At 36.8% G+C, this 15,687-nt stretch overlaps 1 protein-coding gene across 6 annotated transcripts in view; it reads left to right on the forward strand.

The window, feature by feature from the left end:
• LIPK (lipase family member K) overlaps positions 1 to 12,059 on the forward strand; it is a 34,098-nt gene extending 22,039 nt beyond the window's left edge. For 3 of the 6 annotated variants that reach the window (XM_036438486.1, XM_036438484.1, XM_045581883.1), the window contains exons 6-10: positions 709 to 845; positions 4,440 to 4,586; positions 6,765 to 6,836; positions 9,623 to 9,694; positions 11,810 to 12,059. In XM_036438486.1, coding sequence (XP_036294379.1) covers positions 709 to 845; positions 4,440 to 4,586; positions 6,765 to 6,836; positions 9,623 to 9,694; positions 11,810 to 12,043 — 662 coding nt within the window. In that variant the 3' untranslated portion in view covers positions 12,044 to 12,059. Of the gene's footprint in view, positions 1 to 708; positions 846 to 4,439; positions 4,587 to 6,764; positions 6,841 to 9,622; positions 9,695 to 11,809 lie in introns of all 6 variants that reach the window. The other 3 variants (XM_036438485.1, XM_036438488.1, XM_036438487.1) reach the window with 3 other exon arrangements.
• The last annotated feature ends 3,628 nt before the right edge of the window (positions 12,060 to 15,687 follow it).

Consider the following 15,687-nt stretch of genomic DNA (forward strand, 5'->3'; position numbering starts at 1 on the left):
CATGAGACACTTCACTCCTTTCACTGCTCCCCATTCAGCTACAGACCTCAACAATGCCAACAGCCTTTCCCCCTGTCTCTTTTCTATATCTTAATCCTAATTAGGTTTCTAGTATAAAGCAGGTCTTTATATGCCTGTTCTATACTACGCATTTGACATACATTCCCTCATTAAAAACTACAGACATGTAGTTTTTTTATCATCTAGATTTTACAAATGGCTGAATATAGAGATCCTTTCTAATGGTGATACTGCCAAATAATATGTATGTATTTTAACCGTCAAAAGAATCATTCTATGAGGATTCTATTTTCCACATTTACAGATTAAGAAAACTGAGACTTATACAGGGTAGATAACGTACCCAAGTCTTCTGGTGAATGGGAAGCCAAAATTATGGCTTAGTTTGTCTGATACTAAAGACTATGGTTGAGCAGGAATAGTCCGAGGAGATTACCTAGACATGCCCCACAAGGGATATTTGAACCCTCTCTGCAACTCTTGTCCTCTCCAGGGACAGAATTCACTTTATTCTGAATTAGCCAATTCCATTCTTGAGAAAGTTAGAAAATCCTTCTTATAAATGGTGTTTACTCTGAGTTATTTTGTATTTGTTTTGTTGTTATTGTTAATATAATATTGAATACTTCTGCTATCATTTAAAATAAATTAAGAATTGTTATAAACTAGTGTCTTCTTTTCTTTCAGCTTTCATAGCATTCTCTACAAATCCAGAGCTGGCTAAAAGGATTAAAATATTTTTTGCATTGGCTCCAGTCATTACAGTGAAATACACCCACAGTCCTATGAGAAAATTAACAAATCTTTCCAGAGAAGCAGTCAAGGTATGTGACTTCCCTGAGTTTAAACCTATAGAACAAAAACTAGCTCTGTTCCCACTGATTTCAATGGAAGGAAACCAAATAACATTTTACAAATCCCTGAAACTATATAATAGGTGTTGGCGGTATCCATGTAAGCTTACTGATTATGTACAATTTTAGTAATAGAGTTCAGGGAGCTCACTCTGATGCCATTCTACCCTATTATCTTCATCAATGTCTTCTCTCTCATGCATGTCATTCCTCAATTGCAGATAAAGCAAATGCTGAATTGAGTAATTGATTTGTTTCATTCTAGTAGATGAAATTTCTCCCTGGGTTTTGAAGGGCAGTATAGAATAGTGGTTGAGGTCATGAAGCCAGATGGGGTCTTTGACCCCAGATTTTTCTACTAGCTGACAGCTAACTAAACTTATCATTTATCAAGGAGAATTGGTCGATGTGTGTTGGTGAGTTTTCCTGTTGCATATTAATATGGCATTTCCCCTAGGAGACAAAAGGTAAGCACAGTGTATAATTGAAATCAGTGATTTCAATTAAAGCAAATAAAGCTGAGACAATTTTTATAGGAGCCAGGGATTTTTGGTTGGTAAAAAATATATAATAATAATAATAAGCAAATTAACCTATGGTGAGTCAATTCTATACTTACACAATTCAGAAGCACAATAGCAGAAAAACCACTAAGCAACATGGAAAATGCTCACATATCCCTCTTGTTCGATAGAGATTCAGCCTAGACTGGGCGCTATGCTGGGTAAACAGCTTGCTAATTTACTTTAGTATTTCCACACACTTAAGAGATATTTTGAGATGTGGGCTCTTCCTATTTTTCTCAATTTGTACAACTCTTCTTCAGCCTTTCACATCTTTTGATATACCAGCGGTGTAGTGCAGTTCAATTCAATTATGTGAAAATATATCTAGGAGCTACTATTTCAAAAGCATAGCATCAGAAAATGGCTATGTCTATAAAGATACATTTAGCTGATTGATAGGACTGGAAATTAGGGTGCATGGTAGAGTTGTGGTAGTCCTGACTAAGGGACAGTAGGGGACAGTACATGGAGAGCAGTTGTGTCATGTTGCGGAGTTTAGATTTTTGTTCTGTTGGTAATGGGAAGCCAATGAAGTATGTTAAGGGGAGAAGTGGCTTGATCAGTTTTGTAGTTTTAGACAGGTTGCCCTGAAAGAGCTTTAACTCCAATAGAGGAGTTACCACATGTGACCCACTAATTCCCAATTCTCTTTTCTCTAAATTGTAGCTTGCTTGACCCTTTGCTTTTTTACATATTATCTACAATAAGGATTATTAATATTGCCTCCATTTCTTAAAAGAAGAACTTGAGACTCAGAGAGGCTATGCATTCTGTCCCAAATCACCTAGCGAATGGATGACAGAACCAGAATTTGAATCCAGATCTGATCAGACCATCCATGGTCAGTGCTCTTTTTATATGTTTTTATTTTCCATAACAACCTGAAGAAGTCAGTCTTGGATCCTTATGCACCCAAACAGGCTATCTAATTCAGTATGTAGCTACTATGGAGCTCAGCTATTGAATCCAGTCTATGTTCTGCTTGGCCAGCATGGGGCCATGTGTGCAGGATAAAAGGGGAGAGGCTTTTTCTAATTCTCACTCAGTTACCAAAAGAAGAAGCATAATTCTATACCGTGACAAACATGCTTGGAATTACACAGACAAGTAAGCATGTTTACCACTCTCCAAGTGGATGACTTATGGCTAGTTAGTCTGCCTTATTACCCTCTCTTTTAGGTTAAAAGAGCAATTATTTATTCTTGGGTAAATGTGTGGTAGTTTAGCTGAGTCATTCATGCATGGACACAGAAGTGGAGTCAAGTCAGTGCTATTTCATTCTGTCTTTAGGAAAGTCAACTGTCAGAACAAAGAACAAGGACCCCTTATAATAGATATAACCTCTTTTTTTCAATCGTATTTTCATGGTTGATTACTCTCTGAATTGGCTGGGTTTTTGTTTGTTTTTTTTTTACATGAATTTTCTGCCAAGTGTGGATGACAAAGATAATGATAAATGAAAAACAAAAATGTCCACTGAGTAAAATCAGATCCTGCCTTCTACTTTAATTAACTTATTCCTGTGGAGCTCTATTTAGGTTATCACATTTGAAAACATAGATGTCAACATTCTATTAAAAGATATTACTGTTATTAAATTACCATGTAGACAGTTACATAGGAAGAGTTACATTTTGTTAAGTGGATTAACCTACTGATTAGGATAAAGTGAATAGAGGCCATGATAAATTAGATAATTTATGCAATGGTTAATTATTGTTTGCCAGACCTAAAAAAGTATAATTTCAATGAGTTTAACATATTGTAGCCTCTCTCTTCTTTCCTTATTCCTTCTCTCTCTCTCTCTCTCTCTCTCTCTCTCTCTCTCTCTCTCTCTCTCTCTCTCTCTCTCTCTCTCTCTCTCTCTGTCTCTCTCTCGGGCACAAAGGTTTATATTAAGTCATGACATATCATATACTTCATTAATATTCCATGAACTATAAGATATTCCATTGAATGAAGATTACCTTTAACTGCCTTTAACTGTATAAGGTAACTATTTTTTTAAGCTCAGAATTTAACAAATTATAACCAGTAGGAATTTACTAGATCTAGTTTACCAAAGATAGTATAGGACATTGTAGATATTCATGCAATAAAAGTAAATGCTAGTTATTTTTGTCCTTAGTCATAATTGCCAGTTAATGAAGGATTGCAGGAGAGAGAGATGACAAGTGTGTTTGTTTGTTTGTTTGTTTGTTTTGTTTTTTTACTATAAATAGATGTTTCCAAAAATTTTAAGAATAAAAAGAAAAATTTTCAGCCTTATATCTAGTTTATTATCCTAAGATTATAAAATTAGTTATTATTTTTAAAAAGGCAAGATTGTACTTATATGAAAGGAGTTTAGTTATTAATTTGTTTTAATGTCAAGGATTCTTAAAGTACAAAAGATAAATTAAACTTACTTGTAATATTGCTTGAAATTCCACTAGTAGAGGTTCATTTCTTTGGGTTCAGTTTTTGTCTCTAGAGTTCATTAAAAGATTCTGTAAGGAATAATTTTTTAAGTCTGTGTCAGTCACTAAATATAATAATAACATTGTATTTGGAATGTTTACTGGGTTCTAGAAAACGCACGAGGTGCCTTTTAAAAATGACCTATTATCTTCACAGCAGTCCTACTTAGGGCATATTAAGTTTCCATTTTATAGTTGAGAAATTTCAGGGTAATAATAAGTAAATACTTTCCTGAGGTATATGAGACAGAGTCCAAAATCAAACCAAAGTATCCCTTACTCCAAAGCCTTAACAGTGTTTGTTCTTTGGAGACTAGTTTCTTAGGGGGCTTTACAAAAACACTCCAAATAAAGGATCTTGGGAAAAGAGGTGAGTTGGGAGAACAAGGACAAAATTTAACAGAACTCCCAGTTTCACTGAGTTATACATACTAAGCAGATGTCATCTTCTGTCCAGTCCTTATCTGAATTACCACTCATTTTCCACTCTTAACATGCACATCTATGAAATTTGATTGTGTCTTAAATTGAACCTGCAGGTGTTATTTGGTGACAAGATGTTCTCTCCTCATACATTACTTGAACAATTCATTGCCACCAAAGTGTGCAACCGGAAGCTATTTCATCGTATTTGCAGCAACTTCCTATTTTCTTTTTGTGGATTTGATCCAAAAAACTTAAACATGGTACGTGTAAATACTTGGATTGGGAAAGAAATTGTTTTGTTAAATAGCAGTTAGGAGGTTTCATTCTAAATTGCATACAAACTACACTTAAGGTCTACTTTTTTGTCTCTGGAAATGTAATTACCGTATTTTTCGGACCATAAGACGCACTTTTTTCCCCCCAGAAGTGGGGGGAAAAAGTCCCTGAGTCTTATGGTCCAAATATAGCCTACACATATACTTTAAAAAAAAAGTTTTTTTACTTGCCCGGCTCTGTGTGGTCTCTGTGTGCTTGCCCGGCTCTAAAATGGTTCTAAATGCTGCTGTTTACTTTACAGGGTTGATTACATGTGTTTATGACTGTGATGTTGGGTTTTAATGCACATAAAATATTTTAGGACACTATTTGTTTCAGAATCTCTTTTTCTTCATTTCCCTTCTCTAAAAACTGGTGCGTCTTATGGTCCAGAGCGTCTTATGGTCCGAAAAATACGGTATGTTCATGGTTTCCCACCAAAGCTTAAGTCCACCTGCTTTTGTAGGAGGATTTGAGAATAAGATTTTTTGCTGAAAATTCTCATCAACTCTTGCTAGTGGCCAAAGCACCACATTGAAAAGTCCTTCACTCTGACTATGGCTATGGTTTTGAAATTTATCTTGCTGTGCTTGAACCCTATCTCTGACCTACTGAAGTAGAATTTTAGGAATCTCTATTTTTTAAATCAATTTCCTACTTTCATAAGTGATGAGGAAATGGCCATTTTGTGAGCCCCTTCTTTAACCCAAAGGGAAAAAGGGGTGGCTCTTCAATGAAAGCTATACATTCACTGTTTAAAGGATATTGAGAGGAATAGATGTTAGAGTTCTTGTCCAGGCCTTTCCAAATTAACTGAGATCCTTTCCTTTGTTTAGTTAACATTAGCTGACCCAGAGAGTGGGAAAGGGAAAGAGAGGAAGTTACGATTTATCCCCCAGCCAGGGCGGAGATATGTCTGAAACAAAGCTGAAGTTGATTTCCACCTATGTCACAATTTCTGCCCAGAGACTGTATCCCTCTGTCAGTGGAAAGCTCTGATTGACACTTTCCTTGCTTTCAAGCAAGACTAATGAAAGATTATTTATGCAAAACATGCCTTAGGCACTGCCTTTTCACATTCTTAGGGAATCTAAGAATGCTTCCTATCACTTAAGATGGGAGCATTTCATGTAGGTAAAGATGAGTAAAAAGACCTTTAAGCAAACTCAATAGAGATCATTTCAAAAGCACCCTCTCAACATGGTTTGAGAGTTTGCTAAAGAATGACTTCACAAAATAACACAGTTAAACATAAATTGGGGGGGGGGTCTTTATTGTATATTTATATAGTAAGAATGCCTTTTTCCCCTCAGTGTTGGGGACTGGACTATGGAATATCACAATGCCTACAAGAATGTTTATTTTAGTACAGTATAACCAGAAATACCTACATTGAGCATTTATAGAACTTGGAAAAATACACATGTCCAGAACTCATTCTTAGATATTTTAATATTGATTCTAGATTTGGGTAACTCATAAGTAGTTTTATTTATTTATTTTATTTTATTTTATTTTATTTTTAGCTCCAAGGTGTTTCTGATGTTAACTTTGGTGGAAAATAATTCTTTTTGTATACTAAAAAAATGCAACTGAAATTATAAAAAAAAATCAAGGGTTTTTAAAATTCAGAATAAATTTAAAAGTTAATGGAGGTTAAAATATTGGATGGATTATGCTCCACAAATTTTCAAAGAGCCCTGCAGAATATTACCACATTTTAAAGATCAGGTGACAAAGGCAACATTCAGATTTGCTCTCACTGTCTTACAATGAACAACTTTCTCAGAATGTCTTTTGGGACATGACATTGGGTGAAAAAGAAGGTCAATAACTTCTTGTCATCTTAAACCTGTCCTGGGTGAAACTGGTAAGAAAAGGTGTATTACCTTTTGTCCTTGACTAGTGTGGGATGCCCTCTGTGGGCTCTGAGACACTGCTCGGGACAGAAGAACAGAGCTAAGGGAAGGAAAAGTTCTAAAAGATGTGCTTCTTTGGTTAATGAGTCTTCAGAGGGTATGCTATATGTTTATGCCTAAAAGAAAAACAGAGAAAAGATATTCAAATTTACTTGTGGTGTGATTATATTATGAGCCTTTAAATGAGACATAATCTCTTTACAGAGTCGCTTGGATGTTTATTTGGCACAGAGTCCAGCAGGAACATCTGTTCAGAACATGCTACACTGGGCCCAGGTACGTGCTTCCTGTTTCTGATATGAGGCACACACATCTCTGCAAGATCCCCAAGGAGCGCTCCCTGAGAACTCCCTGCAGGGTTTTACAAGCATCTAGAATTAGCATAAACTCGTGCTGATTTCCTTTCCTCCCTTCTAGTCTTCACATCTTCAGTATCTGGAGTTTGGGCTTGGTTCCTAGACATATTCATTGAATTCTGATCCTGAGATTACTCCAAACTGCTTTTTCTAGGAAAACTTGTATTTCCTCCTCTTGGAAATCACCAGCTTTAATAGAACTTTGTATGTCATGATATAGACCATTTCACCCTCCATTTGGCATATAGGCCATTTCAGAGTGTGAAAATAAATAATTCAGAGAAAATTAAATATTATTTTAAAAATTAAAGATTAATGTTGTCTATTTTTACCCTCAGCTTTGTGTGTGTGTGTGTGTATTACTCTATTACTCAATATTTGACAAGCTCAAAATTAAGTCAAATTCAATTAGTACAGTTGCCTAACTCGAGTGTGTGTGTGTGTGTGTGTGTGTGTGTGTGTGTGTGTGAAAGAGAGAGAGAGAGAGAGAGAGAGAGAGAGAGAGAGAGAGAGAGAGAGAGAGAGAGAGAGAGAGAGAGAGAGAGAGAGAAGGTATTTCTCAAAGTTTTAATATAGCTGAGATCTGTAGGAATTTGCATTTTAAACTACACCCTGTTCTTTGCATTAAAATTTGGAATCACTGCTATAGATAGCCTGACACACTAGTTTAGAGTTTCTGAAATTCTTTGGAGTTCTACCTCCAGGAGATGAGATTAGCCTTCACAATCAAATGGGAGGGGGGGGGGGCCGGGGGGGGGGACGGACGCTTGAGTCATAGGGCCTCCTACTGGTGAGGAGACAGAGACTCTGATGGGCATGATCTTTCAGGCAATACAACTTCAATTTCATATTTATTGAGCACTTACTATGTGTTCTTCTGCTATTTATGTACATGGTTTCATTCAGGATCCAAATTCATTCTCATAACAATCTTTTAATAAAGACATTAATATCTCCATTCCACAAATGGAGGCTCCTCCAGTTGCAGGCTCCTTCCTGGCCTGGGCCCCTGGTCGGGGCTCATGCAAGAGGCAACCAATCAATGTGTTTCTCTCACATAGATATTTCTCTCTGTCTTTCCCTCTCTCCTCCACTCTCTGAATAGCCAATCCTTACCCATGCACAGCTGACTCTTCTTAAAATGTACCCTTCTCTGACAGGGAGTCCTCTTCAGGAAAGAAATAAAGGTGGGCAATAAAATATTTGGTCATAAGTTACATAGACAAAGATGCGGATGATGATAGTAGTATTAGTGAAAAGAGATTTGTTGGACATTTCTAAGTGCTACACATTTTTATGCATTGCCCTATTTAATCTTCACAACCTATAAGAAGAATGTTATTGTCATTTCTATTTCACAGGTGAGAAAATGAATTTAGAGAAAATTAATATCTTGTCCTGGTCCACCGATTCAATATTCCGTTAAGCCTGGATTCAAACCAGGTCTGTTTGATGCTAGAATCCAAGTTCCTAGCTAGTACAGTCTATTGCTTCCCATTGTTGAAAATTTGCAGAATTTCAATAACAAAAGGTTGCTGCCTAGGTCAATGTAAATCTGATGGAAATCATTTAAAACTAAAAATCAAGTTTAAATCAATGAGTGTGAAAAAAACACACAAAAACCCTTAGAGCCCTAGCCAATTTGGCTCAGTGGATAGAGCGTAGGCCTGTGAACCAGAGGGTCCTGGTTTGATTCTGGTCAAGAGCCTGTACCTCAGTTGCAGGATCCTCTTTGGCCCAGGCCCCTGGTCGGGGCTCACGCAGGGGGCAACCAATAGATGTGTTTCTCTCACATCAATATTTCTCTCTGTCTTTCCTTCTCTTCTTCCACTCTCTAATATCAATAGAAAAATATCCTTCGGTTAGGATAAATAAATAAATAAATAAATGAGTAAAAAACAAAAACAAAAAACAACGCAAAACCTTTAGAGTAGTCAGAGAATAACTTAATGAAGTGCTTGATGTAAAGGTAAAATGTATCTGTCTCTTCTAATCGGCATGGGTGGCAAATAACAGAAAAAGGAACCCCTAGGTATATGAATCTTTCTATCCAATATCTGATCTAAAATTAAAATGCAAACATAGGGATGCATGGCACCTCGGACATGCAGCCTGCTGCCACATTACTATAAGAGGGTAGGATGTTTGGCCCTGCGGACAAAAGGACACAGCCATGCCACACACCCCATAAGAAGCACTGAGAAGTTCTGTGAATAAACATTCCTGTCAATAGAAACAACTTTGTTTAAGAATAGTGAGCAACATTATAATACCCTAGTCCACCTGATAAGGATAATAAGGTTTAAAGTTATTTAAGAATAACGGCAGTCATCTTTTAATGTAGGAGTTAGATAGTGATGCCGTTAAAAATTATGTATAAAAATTGCTTAAGCGAAGATATTTAAGAATCATTCCATTCAGCATCTTTTTAAAAAAATGTCTATCTATAGCACTGTAACACTTAAAGGCTTGCTGTCTGAGGAAAATTATAGGGGGGAATATAAGCTTGATAATTAGTTTCATTAATTAATACTAGTATAAATTTGTATCATTTTTATTATTTGGCTTATTACTATTTATTGAGTTTTCTACAGTAAAGAGTGGAACATAATGTCAATCTTCTCTGTATATTTCTTGTTTACTGTCTCTAAATGTATGTTTTTTTATATCATTTTAATGTGTTTATTCTTTTTATTTTTGTTATAGGCAGTTAATTCTGGTCTGTTCCGGGCTTATGATTGGGGAAACCCTTATCAGAACATGATACACTTCCAACAGGTATGATAATAACAATCATCAGTTGCATACTGCAAATGAATTAATAAATATAGGGCAGGGTATAAGTAAGTTTACAGCTGTGAGTATGCAAAACAGCTTATTCTTCTATTATCAATATTCATCATATTATTTTCCTATGAACAACTATAAACCTACTTTTGTCCCACCCTGTATAGTATCCAGTCATTAAGCACTTACTAGGTCCCAAACTATGCCAGTTATTTTATGTAGATCAGATGTTACTTATTGGTTTCTTACCATGTGCTGTATCATTTCTTTTTTTTTAATCTTCATGATGACCTTGCAAAGCTGAGAGTAGATAAATTGTCAAAATTATTTAGTTAGTAAAGAACTAAAATATGATCCAGAGGTTTCTGGATCTAAAGTCCATACTTCTTCCACTATATTCTGAGAGAGAGAGAGAGAGAGAGAGAGAGAGAGAGAGAGAGAGAGAGAGAGAGAGAGAAGAAGAAGAAGAAGAAGAAGAAGAAGAAGAAGAAGAAGAAGAAGAAAGAATGCTTAGCATTTGAGATCATATTTTAAAGAGAGAAATAAAGATACATAATTTATGTTTCTAGAGCATATTCTCTGACTTCTTATCCATCTCTCATAAAATGAGCTAACACTATCTTATTAGTTCTTGGAAAGTCTTTTGCTATTCATTTTTTTAAAAACAATAAAGGATAATTAAAGATATACTAGACACAAATATTCCCCTCAGGAAGAAGCAGTACTATCGGCCAGAGAATGGTATGTCAAGATATTTCCTGACCTTATCTGTGAAAACGGGTAGGGTACATGCCTAGGTTGTGGGCTTGATCCCCAGTAGGAGGTGTTCAAGAGGCAGCAGATCAATTTCTCTCTCTCTCTCTCTCTCTCTCTCTCTCTCTCTCTCTCTCTCTCCTCACTTTCTCTCTCTCTAAAACATAATAATATTAAAATAAAATAATTTTAAAAAGATACAAGGGTTTTACAAATCAGGGCTGAGGAAATTTGGAAACTTTTTGACTAGCCAGTATAAAGTGCCACCATATTAACTACAACAGTACAAATGCATAACTTAACTGATGTGAAAAATCCAACTGCAAACCCAAAGAAAAAGGCAATATTTTTCTTAATAACTCTGGCAAAACGTTCCAGAGAAAACTAAGGCCCTGCTTTAGTCAGTCATCCATATACATAAAAGCCTAAGCAACTTTTCTACTGTTCGACCAGTAGCTATAACACACACAGACGCTCTAGTCTAACCAGTAGGTTAGCTTGCTGTTGGGGTCCGACTGATGGGTACTGGGTGAGATGGGCCGGACATACCCTGGAGCCCTCCTGCATTCCCCCCTGGGCCCAATCATGCACTGGTGGGGTCCCTTGGCCTGGCCTGCACCCTCTCACAATCCTGGACCCCGTGGGGGATGTTGGAGAGCCACAGGCCAGACCAAAGGACTCCCCCCCCCCCCAATGTATAAATCTGTGCACTGGGCCTCTAGTCTCATATAATCATTGTGGCCAGAAGAATGAAGAATGAATTGGCCAGGCCTGATCACCTGGACTACCCTGGAACTGGGGGAGTGGAATTTGTCAAATCAGCATGAGAGTGGTGTTACCAGAAAGAAGAGGGCAGGGAAAACTTGCCAGGCCCGAGTTTTCTGTAGCAGGCTGGCTTTTTAACATCGTGTTTCAATGCTACCTGAAGAGGCTGCTCAAATGTCAATAATTCCCTGGGCCTAGACTTCTGCATAGGTGGAGGGCTATTTATATTTGTCCTATTTTATCCCATCCAAAATTTTGTTTAAAAGGACACATTCCCAGTCCAAGTGCTATTAGAAAGATGGCCTTCCAAAGAAATAAAGTGTCCTTTTTCTCTAGGATCCTTTTCTATATCCCCAAAAGTGCAAATCAAAAATATAATGGTTGTCTTTTTAAAGTTACAATTCATATTTTTGCACTAAAGTGTTTTCAAGTAAATTTAACATTTTAATGTTTACATATCATTAAGTGTATCCTAACCACATTTTTGACATTTCAAGTACATGCTTAAAAACTGATTTTGTTATTTTTCTAATGTGATTTTTTGTGAAAACTCTTCTTTTTTCTCTCCCTCTCTTTAATTGCATTTAGTTGACACCTCCCTTATACAACGTTACTAAGATGGAAGTGCCAACAGCAATATGGAGTGGTGGACATGACCGTGTGGCTGATCCCAGGGACGTTGAAAATGTACTCCCAAACATTACCAGTCTTATTTATTACAAATTTATTCCACACTACAATCATGTGGATTTTTACCTTGGACAGGATGCACCCCAGGAAATTTACCAAGACCTGATTAGAATGATGGAGGACTATTTCTAAAACCAAACACCTTTTTCTAAGCAAGCAAGTGTTCATGATAATAATGTGGCACACAGATGCAAAGGTATCCCCTCCAATGATCTTTACCTCCTCATGTCCATGCATTTGTGTAGCTCACCTTCCTTAAGTTAGGGAGGCACCTGAGACCTCCTAAAATTGGCAAAGGTGATGGGATGGAACACTCTTGATTAGGTTACGTTTATGGCAAAGGTGCTGGGATGTCACTCTCTGATTACTTTATATTCTGTAAGAAGCCATCTTAGCAGACTGGAGCAAGAAATTCTCCTTGTTGGCCTGATGAAGTAAGCAGATATGTTGAGGAAACCCGCATGGAAAGAAACTGTGTCTGGCTTCTAGGATCTGCAGGTGACCATCAGCTAATAACTTGCAAAGAGTCAGGATTCTCAGTCATAAGACTCTAAGGCAGTAGTAGGCAAACTGCGGCTCACGAGCTACATGCTTCTAGTGAGCCACAGTTTGCTGCTCTGTTAACTAATGAGTTTGCCGACCACTCCTAAGGGAATAAGTTCTGTCTAAAACTCGAATGAGCTTGGGAGCCCATTCTTTCCCAGGAAAGCCAGCCCTTGGATTGCAGCCTGGGAAGACCTTGAGCAGAGCACCTAGCTATGCCATGCCCTGAGTACTGACTCACAGAAACAGTGAGGTAATAAACATATATTGTTCTGAATTGCGATATTGGTGGGTATTTGTTACCAGCAATAGTAAACTACTACTATTGTTAATAATACTAAAGTATCATTTTTGTTACCATTATTGTTTTGTCTCTTCGATTAGCAGCTTGAGAGACCCTGCCCTTATTTCTCTTTGTCTTATTTCCTTTGGCCTGAGGAACTTTGAACATTGCTCGTTTTGCAGGTCTGCTGATGATGGACTTTCTCAGTGTTTTTTCTGAAAATAAAACTTTTATTTTGCCTTAATTTCTTCATTTTTTATTGTAGTTAAGACATTTAGCATGAGATTGTCTTTTGTTTTTTTATAATAGCTATCCTAATAGGTATGAGGTCATAGCTTATAGTGATTTGCATTAGCATTGGTTGATTAGCATTTCCCTGATGATTAGTGATGATTGAAAGAAGACAAACAACCTGGCCAGCATGGCTCAGTGGTTGAGTATTGACCTATGAACCAGGAGGTTATGGTTCCATTCCAGATCAGGGCACAGTTCCTGGTTGTAGGGTCAATCCCCAATTGTGGGGGGGTGGGAGGGACATGAGGTGGGGTGCAGGAGGCAGCCAATCAATGATTCTCTCTCACCATTTATGTTTTATTATTTTGCCTTCATTTCTGAAAGACATTTTTTCTGACAATAGACTTTTAGATTGTCCTTTTTCACAATTAGTTGTTATTTTTTCAGTGCTTTAAAATTGTTCATTGGTGTTTGGAATGCATAGTTTCTAATAAGTATGCAACACCATATAGGTTTCTTTGTACTTAATGTACCATTTTTGTTTCTAAATATACTTTTTTTGCCAATAATTTTCAGCAATTTGATTTGGGTAAACTTTGTTGTGCTTTCAAGTGTATTTTACTTGGAATTATAGAAGCTTCTTACATCTGTGCATTTATAGCTTTCATCAAATTTGGAAAAAATTTGTCCATGATTTTTTCCCAATATCTTCTGTGCTTTACTTTTTCTGGGTCTTATTACATGTATGTTAGAACACTTGCCCTTGACTCACAAGTCACGGAAGGTGGGTTGCTCCTCAGCATTTTCTCTGTCTGCATTGAGACAGATTCTGTCCCAATGGCTTCACATTCATGAATCTTTTCCTTTGCACTACTGTCTAATCTGCTGTAACTATATTTGGTGCATTTTTTAAAATTTGCATACTGTATTTTTCATCTCTAGAAATTCCACTTAGGTCTTTCTTTATGTTTTCTGTACCTTTCTTCCTTACTTTCATGGTGTTTTTTTTTTGTGTTTTTTTTTAACATCATACATGTATTTTAATACCTGTTTTAACATACTTTCTGTTTATTTTCATTTTCTCTGTCATTTGTCTATTTGTTCTATAGATTGTCTTTCTTCTGTTAAGAGTTTTATTTTCCTGCTTCAATTCCATACTTAAAATTTTTTATAGGGTGTCAGACTTTGAATTTTGCATTGCTGAGGGCAGACTTTATTTTATTCCTTTAAATAGGGTTGGCAGTGTTGTGGCAGTCAGTTCATTTACTTGAAGCTAAATTTTATTATTTTGAGCTCTTTCAATTTCCTAAGGGTGGATCTAGTAACTCTGCCAAGGAAGTTTAGCTTTACCGCTGAAGCATGTCCTTTCTGAAGTCTCTATCAAATTCTCATGTGTTTAGAAATAAGGTTCATGGGAACTCAAATTAATCCCTGTGAATACTCTAGAAATTGTTTTATTTACAGTTCCTTGACAGTTATTTTCCTTTGAAAGTTTTATTTTGTCAACTTTTGTGGAAGTTCATCTTTTGCATCAGCAGATTATTATTTAATCAAAGCTTCAGAGGGATACATCTCCATATTTCAAAAGCCCTTTCCCTTGACTATTTCTTTTTCATTATTATTCTGGCCCCACAAATTTTATTGTCCTTACTAGAGGCCCAGTGCATGAAATTTGTGCACTTGGGAGTGGGGGTCCCTCAGCCCATCCCGCGCCCTCTCAACTTTGGGGGGATGTCCAACTGATGGCTTAGGCCCGCTTCCCAAGGGAAGCGGGCCTAAGCCAGCAGTAGCTAAGGAGGCGGGAGAGGCTCTTACTACTGCTGCTGCTGCATTTACCAGCTTTGTGCTCAGCTCAGGGCTTCTGGCTGAGTGGTGCTTCCCCTGTGAGAGTGTACTGACCACCAGAGGGCAGCTCCTGTGTTGAATATCTGCCCCCTGGTGGTCAGTGAATGTCATAGCAACTGGTCATTCCACCATTCAATCAATTTGCATATTAGCCTTTTATTATATAGGATTCTCCCTGAAGTCAAGTTTCTATCTCCTTAAGTCAACTAGCCCACTGAGCTTTTCTTGGGTTCCCCAACCTTTGCTGCAATGTAGAAATTGCTGGTAGGCAGAAAGCTAAGGTTTTCATAGGGTTCACCTTACCTGTTTTCATCACAGTGCTGCCCGCTTGCCAATATCTGACAACTGTTGTTTATTACTTTGGTTCCAATTTTCTAATTTTTATGGTAGGATGATAACTCCAGAACCTGTTATTCTCTCATGACTAAAAGCAAAAGTCATTATTCTTTTGAAAAATTATTATTATTCTGCTAATATGTAACCAGTATAACTTCACATAAAGAAGGTAATTGTAAAAATATGAAATAAAAATAATATATAATTTAAAATTTTTAAGTTTTCTCTGTTCCATCTAAAATTGTCTATCTCACTACCAGTATTTGTAGGAAACTCTAATAGAATCCAACCCTCTGAATTTAGATATAAGTAAGCACAGTCAAGGAGAAGTGACCTGTCCAAGGTGTACAAGTGTACAAATTAGTAAGATAATATATGAACTATATGTTCAGAATGCTGATCAAATTTAGTATTTATAGGACATTACTTTTTCTCTGCAAAAGCTTTACTGCTTCCTTTCTAATGTCTTTAATTACAAGCATTTGTATTGATCCATCATTCCTATTACTTTTTTAAATGGTTTTTCACCATGAAA

The sequence above is a fragment of the Pipistrellus kuhlii genome, unplaced genomic scaffold (assembly GCF_014108245.1).
Source record: "Pipistrellus kuhlii isolate mPipKuh1 unplaced genomic scaffold, mPipKuh1.p scaffold_m20_p_15, whole genome shotgun sequence".
NCBI lineage: Eukaryota > Metazoa > Chordata > Mammalia > Chiroptera > Vespertilionidae > Pipistrellus > Pipistrellus kuhlii.